This window comes from Fringilla coelebs (genome assembly GCF_963513975.1).
Source record: "Fringilla coelebs genome assembly, chromosome: 3".
Taxonomy (NCBI): Eukaryota; Metazoa; Chordata; class Aves; order Passeriformes; family Fringillidae; genus Fringilla; species Fringilla coelebs.
Window position 1 is genome coordinate 69,671,535 of NC_140030.1, and position 13,249 is coordinate 69,684,783.

The following is a 13,249-nucleotide window of genomic DNA, read 5'->3' on the forward strand; positions in this document are numbered from 1 at the left end:
TTGCAATTTGACTTGATTTCTATGGGCCTTTTTATTTGCTAATACTCAATCAACTTACATACACTAGAAAGAGAAATTCTGTATTGATGGGGTTTCTAATTTATTGAATAATGGGCACGCAAATGGTTTCTTGGAAAGTCAGTTCATATTTCATGTTGCACTGAGCAGAATATTTGTTTGCTTTCTGGGACCTCTGTCCAACCTTCTCATGCAAGTCCTGTGCTAGCCCTGTTTCTTTTTCTCTCGCAGTACTCAAAATGTCACCAAGATTTGCAATTTTCCTTCATGTAGAAATAGATTGTCCCTGCTGTTTCCTTTAAAGATCAATGCATACCTTGGCTGTTTAAAGCATCTTAAACTTTTAAAACTGATTCATCTTAAATTATCTAAAGCCATTTGAACAACTCTTGATTCTGATTTTGATCCTCAGTTCTGTCAATTATTGCCTTATTGCCAGCTGTAAACTTTGTACTGTGCAAATATAATCGGTCAATACTAGGAGAAACACCAAGAAAACCTGAAATTCTTAACTCCCTGTTATCATTAAAAGACATTTAGACATGGGATAGAAGTAGAGTTTGCAGTATTAATGGAAAATTGTATCAGGTGCTTGAAATCAGCCTGGTGACATTGGTTTCCTGAATTTAATCACATGTAAAAAGTCAGTGCTCATGAAAAGGCAACATTTTTGTGCTAGGTGTCTTTGTAAATATGCCAAGACAAGAGTACAAATACCTGGAAGATGGAAAAAACTTCCCACTCCTAAATACATTCTTTATATCCAGTAGGGAAGAAAAAGAGAACTTGGAAGGAGTGAAAGCTCCATAATATCCATTAGCATATTCATGTTCATCTCTATTATTTACAGGTCTTCAAACAAACAGCAGACATTCAACAATTGCTCAAAAACAATTAAACACTCAGGAAAAGCAGCCTGAACTGTAACCTTGAGCATTTATGCATAAACTTTAAGAGCATAATAACTTATTTTACCATCTGGCCTGTGGTTTTTTTAATGCAAAATAAAGCAACTGTTCTTTTGTTTGCAAAACCAGAAAAAGTTAATCTTGTATTTGTATATGGTAACCCAAGAGTCAGCACTAGGGAAGTTACTAAAACAACTTGCATTTGGGTTTCAAACATATCAACACAAAGCATACATCTTGAAACTCCAAACTACTTCCACTTGCCCAATTTCCCTCATCCAATTCAGACTATTTATAAACTAAAACTCTTCATTTAATGCTAAAAATATTTTTATGCTAGCAAATTACAGTATTTGTCAGTTGCTACAAAAGCACAAATAATCTTCCTCATTTTTAATGGGGAAGTAACCAGGAGGTTAAGTCTAAAATCTTGAAAATCACAACCCAAAAGGGCTGTTTCAAAAAGTCTTAAGGAATAAACAAAAAAATATTTTATACTCTTTTTTTCCATTTTGTTTCAGATATGATCAGTATTAGATACCTCAAATAAACACAGATTCACTCATTAATAGGCCACATTTCTTTGCCCTAATTTCTGAGAGCCCATTGGGCTAAGATTATTCATAAGAGTCTGCTGAACCAGATTTAGCCTAACAGTTCTTAAAAATACTGAGTACAAAGTAGTAATACCATGACTTGAAGTGCAAAGAAGGGGTACAAAGCTAATTTGGAACTGCTGTTTTAGACAAACATTCATCTAAAAGGCTTAAAATAAGTATTTATACTTTCATGTGTTCTTAGCTTGAAACACAGATTTATTAATGTTTTTTCAGGTTTTCAGATGTGTAGCTACATATCAGTCTAATTAAAACTCAAATGACTGCTTTGTAGCTACTCTGCATGTACTAATGAAGTACATTTCACTCTAACCCTTCAGAGAAAAGATTTAAAATGCTGAGCTCCAGGGGACTTGGCAGAACATGCCAGCTGTGTAACCTTGTGATGTTCAGTTTCCCAGGGTAAGGCAGCAAGCCTGAAGCTTCTGGGGTGAGCTTGCACTGAAAAGCCAGCACTCTAACCTGCATCAGACATGAATGTACCCAAATAAGAACTCCTACCTCAAAATATTTTTGATTTCCTCTATATATCACCTATTTATATTTCAAGGACTTTCTTATTGTATTTTACTACAGTTACTGCATTTGGTGAAGACAAGTAATCTGTTTGTAGTCCTTAACATATAGTCCCAAGATTCTTAAAGAGTCACAAGGTTTATGTACTAAATGGGGAAAAAGACAAACCCAACCATCAGAACCCATCAACTGTGCACTTGGATGAAGGCACTGCTTTGAACAGACTGATCAAAATGAAAATAGATAAACAAATCATGCAATGATAGCAACTTTCCTTTTTACTAGGAACTGAGCTAAAAATGTTAGGAGTCAGAAAATAAATCACAGCAAACTGGCAGGCTTTTAGAAGCCTCTAGAAACTTACCAAACCAATTACAGGACTGTACACCACATACCTGACTTCACTCGATCACAGTGTTTGTGTTACAGCCATATCTCAGACAAGATTTTTCAGCATAATATCTGCTTCTTTTTACATCTTAATCTTTAAGTAGTAAGATGCCTAAACAGTTACTGGGATACATAGTTATAAAGGAAAACTGATTTAATTGGATTTTTCAGGTTTTCTTCACTTATTTCAGACCAGAAGTGGAATTCCTACATCTGTTCTACAAAAAAAGCCACACAAACAAACACAAAAAAAAAAATAAATTAAAAAAAAAAACTTACACAAACAAAGAAAAAACACCCAAAACAGCCACACTACATGTGGGTTTGTAAACATTTAGGGCTTGTTTGTTTTTAACATACATTTAGATAACGATGAAAGTTGCAAACCACATTTTGTCTGGAGAAATTACAACTCATGTTTTGTTCATTAAATTTCATAAATTTTATAGCTTTGGGCTAAGTTTCTTGAATGGATGGCGTATGTCATTAATAGTGTGAAACAACTCACTAATATTTCTAAAAATGATACTTTGAAATCTTTCTTGCATTGTTTAGTTGAGAGCAGACATGATGCATGCATAGATAGCACATATACTATCCTTTCATCCAGTGCCATCACTTGGAGTATTATCATCAGCTAAACTGACCTACAATATTACTTTGATTCTGTCTTCCAGCCTTTGTCACTGCATGTTCAGGTTACATGTCATGAACTCTATCAGCATATTCAGGAATTCAGAACTTTCCTTTGGAGGTTTTTTCCCAGGTGCTTTATTGATTACAGTGTTACCTATTTCTAAAATACATTTTGACAAGAAAATCCCAAGTACACAATACATTTAAAGTTTTATAATAAAACTTTATGGGTTCTAAATAACGGGTATTAAGCATTCAGGGTTATCCCCAAAACCAGAGAACTGGCCTATAATAATATCTTTTAAAAATATTAAGTAAGTGAGCATCATTTAAAAAGAAACTCCTTCCCATTCATGAATGCACAGTTTGAAAATAGGAGGAGCTTTTTCATATTTCATAGCAAATAATGCCTTATTAAGCTAAAACTCAATGTGTATCTCAGATAAAACTAGATTTGATAAAAAATATTTCTTTAATATCAGAAATAATCCATTCCAGTGTGAATTTAAAACTTCAAATATCTGCTTCAACAGAAGATATAATGAAAAATTAAAATACTAAAGTTTCACAGATTGGATCTATGATTATTACACTAGGTCTGTGGTGACCTGCTTGATATCACACATTTTGTTTCCTTTTAAAAAATTACCTGAGCTACAAGCGACAGTACAAACATTCTAAGCTGTATTGTTATGCCTAGTAACAATACCCACAATTTTCAGCTGATATAAAAGCCATTTTTCTATTGCTGCTTTACAGCCATGGAGATCTGACAGTGTTTTTCACAGTCCAAATGTTTCACATTCATTTTAAATTATTTCATTTCCATCTCAATAAACATTTATGTTGGTTTCTGGGACTAATTGCAAGGATCACAATCAGGTCTGATGAATATAACTACCAATCTCCATTTAGGCTCAAAATTTATACAATATGTACAAGAAGTAAAAACTGAGTTAGATATACGTAAATAATAGTGATAATATTTAAAAATTTGTAAACCCTATGTGGCATAAAACTATATAAAAACACACTGTTTTTATTTACATTACTCCTAGAGAGCATTTTACTGGGAAATAATGACTCACTGAACAAAATCCTGTCTGATCTACACCTATGATGACGTCATATACCTATGTCTAATTTATGCATGTCAGGTAGGCCAAGTAATGTGTAAGTATTCATAAAATCTCTTCATTTAAATTATTGAAATCACCAGTTTTAGTCAAAGTTGGCTAAATGGAGTCCTCTGAACACAAAATTACGTAAGATTAAATGCCATCTTTATCATTAAATGGGAATAATCATTTTGGCAATATGACACAAAAGCAATTTAAATGGCCCTAGAGGTGCAGCTACAAAGCCCTGACAAAATTTTTTATTTATTATAAAAGGATGAAGCGGAAGCTCATGTACAGAAATGAACCACAGCAATTACATATAAAGAAATTCCAACCAATCACCTTACTAAATGACATATTCAAAGAATGACCCAATGTAAGCACGAGCAAACAACACTGATCTAATTTCTGAGAATTAACCAATTTTTTAACTGCTCAAAAAGTATCTGCTTGCATCCACATGTTGATAGACACCATATGCTTTTTTATCTATTTGGATTTACACAATCAAAAACTGTGCACGATGCAGATATGTTTCTCAGCTGTCAGAGAGAGTTTCAGACTCAGTCTCTCAGGAGAGAGATTATTTGTCTTGGCCACTGAGAATATGTTTGCTGTAAAAGATAAAAAAAGAAGGCAACCTTGCCTTCAGATCTTTCTCTCTAGAAGACAAACAGAGAAAAGAGTTTTTCTCCCAGAGGCAATCAGGGTACAGGAGTTCAGGCCAATGTCCCACCATTCAGGATGACACCTTTCTCCAGACACAGCCATACATAATTTGACTGCTGGCATGGAAACAGCTGGCATAAATACTTAAAGAATCATATTTCCATGTAGCCTTGCCTGTGCCAGTTATAACCTTCCTCAGTCCTCTCCCCCTACCATTCTCCTCTTCCCTTTAAGCATAGCCACCTGTCCAGCTCCAGCCAATTCATCTGACCAAAAAAAGGGCAAAGATAAAAATCAAATTATTTCTATTTGTCAGCACAAGAAGCAGTATGTCAGTCTTACCATCAGGCTTTATTTTCTACTCGCTGACACAACAGTAGCATCCAGGGGCCAGCAAACAACAGAGCATCACTGACATACTCTGGATAACGGAGTCAGAATTCCCAACCTACTGGCCTACACCAAATCTTAAGAACCTTTCTGCTCTGACACAGAAGAGACTCTTCAAAAGCAGATGGAAAATAACTTATCAAAGTCTTACTTCCATTTGAAATACCTCCTTAACTTTACAAATAGAATTATTATCAGTTTCTGGACTCTGCTCTCAGCACTGTAACTTACTATATGTAAAAAGATCAAACCATAGGATCACACACTGCACTGCCTTCTTGCCTTCTTCAGAAAGTTAAATGAAGAAAAAAAAACACCAAAAAAACCTTGGGTGGCCTTTTTAGACCTTCAAAAACCCTCACTATGTTATCCTCCCCTCTCTCAAGTCAAAATTATAGAGACTTCAAGAGGGGAAAAAGCCCCACACAGTTTTTATCAGTACTTTTTAATGATGTAAAGTAGGTCCATACCTCAGGGCACAATGAAATTAATATGAGTTTACCACCTGTGATAAAAACAGGAAAAAAACCCAAACCCTTATGCCATTTAGAAAAGCATGACTTAGCTTTGCGTGTTCTGCTGTGCACTGATTCACAAGGGATCAACACCACCTTTGTGACTGACCCAGAGCTGAGTATTTTTCATTCTCCACTATGGACAGGAATAGTTTTCAGAAGCTTTAAAACACAGCTCCACCTTGTTTTCTTTTCAGCAATCCATGCATTTTTTAAGTCCAAAGAAAAATTACTTCCCTAGCAAGATGACATAATGTTTTAATGAATACACTTCCTCATATTACCAATATGTTTATATAAAGAAAGCAACAACTAACATTTAATGTAAAGAAACAGATCTCACTGATCTTGAGATATTTTAATTTATATTTTAATAAAAGGCATTAATTTAAAAGTACAGCAAATAATGATGAAACAAAATTACCTATAAACAATTGAGAAAAGGAAGTTTACAGGTCTGCTGGTTTTGGCTGGAGTCGAGTTACTTTTCTGCCCAGCGGTTGGTACAGGGCTGTGTTTTGGATTTGTGCTGAACACAGGGGTGATAATATAGACGTGTTTCTGTTATTGCTGAGCAGGGCTTGCACAGAGCCAAGGCCTTTTCTGCTTTCTCAGTTTTACACTTCTGATTCTCTCCCTTGTCCCACCCCTGATCCCACTGGGGGAGTGAGCGAGCACTCTGTGTGGGGCTTGGCTGCTGTCTGGGGCTTATCCATGACAATGAGACTTTTGCACTTTTTTTCTGACAGCCATCCCTTATTTTCTTCTTCTTTATGAAATAAAAATTCATGCTACATATACGACAAAACTTGCTGAAGAAATAATCATATGAGATAAGGAAGGTAAGTATTTTAAATTTTGTCTTCAGCATGCCTTCTTTGGGTTTTGTTATTCTTGCTGCTCCCACTTTTTCAATATTAAAAATTTTATATGGTTTATATATCTAATATTGCTATACACTTGACACTTCCAAGCTATTCCTAGAAGATCTCTTTTGAGACAGATTTGCTTTGAAATTGGTAGAAATTGAAATAGAAATATTTTTTCTTGAGCTACTACACCTGTAGAGATGAGGTAGTCATGAGTTTATCTCGGGCAAGCCTGTATGTTTTATATTCAGGACTGTCTCCCATTAGTAAAATTACACATAATTTAGACTTGATGTCTTTTTTATCTGTTATCCTGCTCATCAATATATGGGGTCAATTAGTGCAAAGCTGCAAATTGCTCAATGTCAAGACCTTTTCTGGTCCTCAACCCCCTCCACCGGCGAGCAGGCTGAGGTGACAAGGAGTTGTGAGGGGACATTGCCAGGACAGCAGACTCCAACAAATCCAAGGGATATTCCAGACTATATGCCCTCATGCTCAGGAGGAGAGATGAAAAAGGAAGCAGGGGATGATCAGAATGACAGCACTGGTTTTTACCAGCCACCATGCTTCATGATAAAGCCTTGATTTCCTTGGGTTAAACACCTGGCTGCTCATGGGAACAGGTGAGTGAACTCCTTGTTTTACTTTGCCTGTACATCTTCTGCCTTATCTCCCCGTGTTATTGCTGTACAGAGAGAAGTATTATTAGTCAGCTGTTAGCAAATTATTCTATCAAGATATATCTTCAATTTGACCATTACTTAAGTAGTCTGAATTATTTAGTGATCCAGGGGCAGAAAAGTGCACACAAAGAAGTTGCGCTAATAAAATGTCAGCCACACCGTGAGGATCCACATCCTGAAAGACACTGGAGAAAAGCACAGCACAGCAACAAGCATTCTCAAAAATGCAAATGCAGGATGATAGCTGAAGTCTATTATTCATGTTTGGCCTATTACTGGTGCTTGGGTTTGCATCCCATCCTTGATCCCTGCCTGTAAATCAGATGCCCCACTACTATTTGCATTAAAAAGCATCACAATCCCACCCTACCTGGAAAACAGCCTCTAAGACATACATTGTAACAGGCTCAAGAACAGTTGGAACTATTTTTAAAATATCACACCTCTTTGAATATTTCCTACGTTCTCCCTTATATAATGCAATAGTAACATGCTATGGATACAAACATGAGGGATAAAAAAAAAAATTATTTACTCTTATTTATAGTCAACTTTGTTTTAAGGATTTGATAATTTTATAGCTCCCTCAGTATTTATATCTACGAATGACTTCAGATGAGTTCATCCTAGCAACTGTCAGCCCTCAAAAATTAAAACACAGATGAGCTGCATGGCCTTTCTTTTGTTTGTTTTTTTAGCCCCAAGCTCATGAAAAATGAGCAGAATACAGATTGTTTCATAAAACAAGGAGAAAAAGCATCAGCAAACAAGCATACAAAACTGATATGAAATCGACACTGTATTCCTTAAAGACAGGAATATTCAGCAGTTTTATATGAGAAGAGAGAGACTGTAGATCTAATATCCAAACCTACTGAATTATATGAAATTCATTAAATAAATCTTTCAGGCCTCACAGGCAACTAGAACTACAACCACTTCTATCCTAGCACATTTTTATTGTTAAAAAGATTCATTTAAAACAGAGCAGCATCAATTACTTCATCAAGATCACAGCTATTATAATGAATCATTAATATCCTAGTGAAAAATTTATTATTATGAATAATGCATTCAAAATGAGGAGACAGAAAATGAAGCATTACTCTGTGAAATATCAGAGAAAATCAAAGTGATGTTATGAAAGCCAGCCAGATAACCATCATTTTTTGTTCTAAATCTTTCTAGATGTCTTTCCAGATGCTTTACCTTTATTATATTTTCTTGTTGAATATTTATATTTTAACTAAAGAAAAAACAAATATGTTAAAAAATGTTCTTCCCTTTCCATGAAAAAAATGTCCAAGTATATCCATTTCTTTGTCCACAAAACCAGTTCTGTCCTCAGGATGCCCATTTTTGTCTTCATAACATTTATTTGAGCATATGTGATTGTGAAACAAAATCCCTTCTTTGCTATAAACAGCATAGTTATTTTTTGAAACTATCTACTGCATATATACCAGAGTTAGAGGAGGCTTAGATAAAATGTGTTAGATGAAGTAATTTTGATAGTTGCACTATGCTCAGATAGGGAATCAGGTCTCAAAGTAATAATCATTTCAACATAAATGACACAGAATAAAAACTTATCACAAATACAATAATTGCTTTTTTTTCTGTAAAGTTAGAATCAGAGCAATCAACTTGTCTTTCAATTTGCAGTACACAAAAGTTGCTCTGTGGCTTACTGCAACTGAGTTCAGACAAGCAAAATAACAAGCATATTACTTGGGGTGGCCTTCTGCAGCTAACTAGTTTTAAAGTACACTCAAAACAGAAAACACCACACTAGAGTCCAGCCAAAGGACAAAGGAAGTATTGATCTTTGAATGGGCATTAAATATTCCTTTTATTATTGACAGACTTGATTTGTCCCTTCTCCTTGACAGATTCGTGTACATTATATCAAAGCAAACAATGTTACAACTACCTTTACTTCGTGACATGAAATGACAATTAAAACACTCAGTGGTACCTTAGAATTAGATGTGGATTCCAAAAAGCAAAGCCTGTTGCCAAATCCTTCTGCAGCAAGACACAATTTCTGTTGCTCCTTGTGAACGGTTGCAGTGCACTGCAGAACCACTTCATCATCCTACCAAAAGAAAAAAAAGAGAGAACTAGGGTTACATTTCTGAACCAACAAGACCTATGGAAACTTTTAGAAAATCATTGTTAAATGCACAATCTATTTTCCCTTAACACAAGCAGAATCAAACCCCAGCATATTTTTTTTTATTTTGAATTGTAAATGTGAGCAAATCAATTAAAATAATTATGATAACTGCATATGTGCTTTTTCCGTTTGCCTGACCTGGTAATAAAAGTCAGAGTAGAAGATTTATTTTAACTACACACAAAGTACATAGGAATTAGAAATAGTATTTCTTTCATAGGTCAGTCAGACAATGCAAAGAAGCAGAAAAACTTCAAATCAATTAATTGATGGGTGCCATATACATGTGAATTAACTTGTGTATATACTGCACATATTATAGTTAGTGCAAGTTGCTTAGAAGGTTGTAAAGAAATAAGTAAACAAAAAAAAAAAAAGATTTTTCCTATCTTCAGAGTCTATTTGTATATATAGTTCATAAATTAGTGTTTCTGCAATAAATTGACAAGTATAATCTTGAGCAAATAAAGGATTTTTCTTCCAAAAATCTAGTGCCTACTCACTGCTGCTCCTTGTAAGAGCTGTGGAGAGAACGACCCACAGTTTCCTAACAGAAGGAGGTGTGGTGACTTGCTGAGACTTTGGCGAGCAAGGAAGACTTTGTGACAGAAGATAATAAAAGTATAATGACTAAGCAGAGTGCTGAAGCTTATCAGAGAAAGTACTACCTACTATCTTATACTGAGTTTAATAGACTTTATGAACTTGCCAATTAAGTGGTCCGTGCTTTTCCTAATGTGCAAGCATATAGACAGACAGGAAATCCTCAGAATTAAAAGGGAAAACGAGTTATTGGGACAGCTGTCCCATAGCTCTGCTCAGTATTTCAGAGAAAGGAGGGTCTGGGAGGAAACAAAGCAAACAGTGTGCTCCTCAGTCCTTAATATGTATTAATTAAAATTTTTTTGTGCTAATTCTCTGTAGTAATGGTTAAAGATCTTATCAACAAGCCCTAAAAAACAAAGGCAGACCCTTATCCCTTATTTAAATCACAGTTCTTCTAAGTGACACAATCAGCAGCTAGAGAATCTCTGTAGAAATACGGTTCCAGTATTTCTGCAAAGATTATAAGAAAGAAAATTTTGTTGCAAGAGTCTATTTTCTATCAAAGATTTTCTGTTTTAGAATAGAAAAAATAGCATCTCCCTATGCATTCTGCCAATTCATTTGAGTTTCCAATAATAAATTTCAAATGAATGACTATGAAGAGGCCATATTGAACACTGTAAATAAAATTCAATAAATAGAACAATAAAACTACAGGATGAAGCGTGCAACTGGAAGCAGAACAGGCTGAGACCTCAAAAATGCATACATTAAAGCAGGAATGTTTACCAAAGGAGTTGTTCTTACAGGCAGTTTGCTACAGAGGGACATTCAGAAAAGTTCATCAAATTAAATGAACGCCTGAATTTAAATTGAACTGAATAATTTGAAGCCACCCATAAACCCTCATCCTGAATTAAGCTAGCTTTTCATTTGGTTCCATTTCCTTCGCTCAAATAATTTAACTAGACTAAATTAAATTGTATCTCAATCTGAAAAAAACAGGAGCTTACATAGGGTTTAATCGGACACTCTAAAAAAATAATTTCTGTTGCCCTTTTTTAATTGTCCCCATATGTAAAAGGTAAGTGTAGGTAAAGCAATTTTCATTTTATACCAGCAAAAGTGCCCATGCTGCAACCCAGAGTCAATTGTAGAGGTGAAAAAGTAATAACGGCTTCCAGTCAGGCATTAAATCCGAAAAACGTAATACACGCTTACGTTACTGGTGAAGTTCACAACGTAAAATCACAGCTAACAAAGAAAAATCCCTGAAGGCCAATATCAAAAAGACCACACATACAGACCTAACAGCTTTGTTGTGAACTCTTTGTAAAAGTAGCATCATCTATTAAAACCCAGAGCATTTGAGGGGGAGAGCAAGTTGTTGGTTGTGTTTATTTTTTAAAGCAATAAATTGCTATTTCCTAATCTTAACTACATTTGATTCAAATAAAGTTTCTTTTCAGGTTAAAAACAGTGATGTTAGATTGAAGCTATATAAATACACTCTTCTTCTTCTTCTTTCTCTTCCTAGCCCTTCTTCCTGAAGTAACCACCCCAGCAGAATCAAAACTTCAGTAACCCTGTCACCATTGTCCTAGAGCTGTCTCCACAAAGCATCGCTAAAGAAGATTCTGACATTATACCTCCACAGCCAGAAGGAAACAACATAATAAGGCTACTTTGAACCACTGATTTTATTTTTTATTGCCCCTTGTTCTACCTTTGTAAGCTAGGTTTTTAGAGAACATCTGAAAAGTGCTCGACATGCCCCATCTACAAAAATTATTGCATGCTGACAGCAGCAATATATAAGTTGGTTTGGGGCAAGTCCCTGACATACTTAATTTTAGTTAATGATCTAATGTATCATACCCTTCCCTGTAAACCAATTAAGCTCAATTACCAGGCACTGCTACTGGATTAAGAACAGGAATACAGCAAATGCTAAATTTCTTGATACACAAACTTAGTCTATACATTTTGCAAACATTTTCCCCTTCTTTCTCTGTATAGTGCATGGGATACACAGATTATTTTGTTACATACTTGGCAAACAAAAAAAAAAAGACATTATTTATTTATATTTATAAATATTTATTATTTTATTTATATTTATCAATAAATGCTTACAAGTTAATGAAAATCAATCACTCTCCCATACCATTTTCCAAAGTTTGTTTCTGGGTTGGTAGGACATGTTCATTACAGCAAATCAAGTTTCAACTCTCCTGTACTTTCTTTGTTTTCTCTGGAGATGTTCACAATAAATGTTCTCTTAATTAAGGCCTCAGAGTTCCAGTGTTGAGGAACTTACTGTTCTAGTCCAGGTGATGTTGAAACAAATGGCACAGAAGGTTAAGAAAGATGTGATGCCATTGTCAGATCACATGAAATGTAATTATGGATAATGAGTGTCACACACACACAGAGCTCTAAGTTACTTTGCATTTCTGTGCCCATCATTATAGAATTGTCTAATATAGGCTCCACATTTGATTCAGTCTTCCAACACTTACTGACTATGTGTTCAGAAGATTGCTATAGATATTGAACTTGATTGTGTTGCAGAATTATTTTAAGATACATTATTCCATTACATTTCTTTAAAGCAGACTGGTAAGTGGGTCTCAGCAGTGTTTTTCTAAACCTGTTTTCAAATCAGCAAATGACAAGCAGTTTCAGTATCAAGAGAGCTAAAAATGCAATATTTCGTTATCTTAAGTCACGCCACCGAAGAGACCTTCACTGAAGGTCTCTTTGTTCTTGTACAAAGAACACTGCAATATGCATCATACTAAATGTCTATTAAAGAAAAATATCTTTCAGATACTTTTACATCTTGAATTATGACATGTCTCAAACTGGTTCATTCCTTCCTATTATCTTCTGATATTAGATCATCATCACTTTTCCTGTCAGGTCAACATAATTTATAGTTCAAAGGGCTGTAACTGTAGCCTTCAAAAGTTAAGCAAATACATCAACCCTCTTCATACATGACAGAATATTCAGGGTAGAAGAGGCAATGCAAAATTCCTCACCATAATGCTGGTGCCTTTTAAACACATCTGAGAATGTTATTTAACATCGCAGTAAGCTAAACAGACAAAGATCTGAGAGTTCAAGAAACCAACTTCAAGCACAGGTGTTTTATGCTAAAATGTAATCACTTGTACAAACTTT

General features: G+C 34.9%; 1 protein-coding gene across 6 annotated transcripts in view; it reads right to left on the reverse strand.

Annotated features, from left to right (window-relative positions):
- The window catches only part of RYR2 (ryanodine receptor 2), a 377,699-nt gene that overhangs the window by 271,314 nt on the left and 93,136 nt on the right, over positions 1 to 13,249 (reverse strand). For all 6 annotated transcript variants that reach the window (XM_084203478.1, XM_084203479.1, XM_084203477.1 and 3 more), the window contains one exon: positions 9,314 to 9,433. In XM_084203478.1, the coding sequence (XP_084059604.1) occupies positions 9,314 to 9,433 (120 nt within the window). The remainder of the gene's footprint in view (positions 1 to 9,313; positions 9,434 to 13,249) is intronic.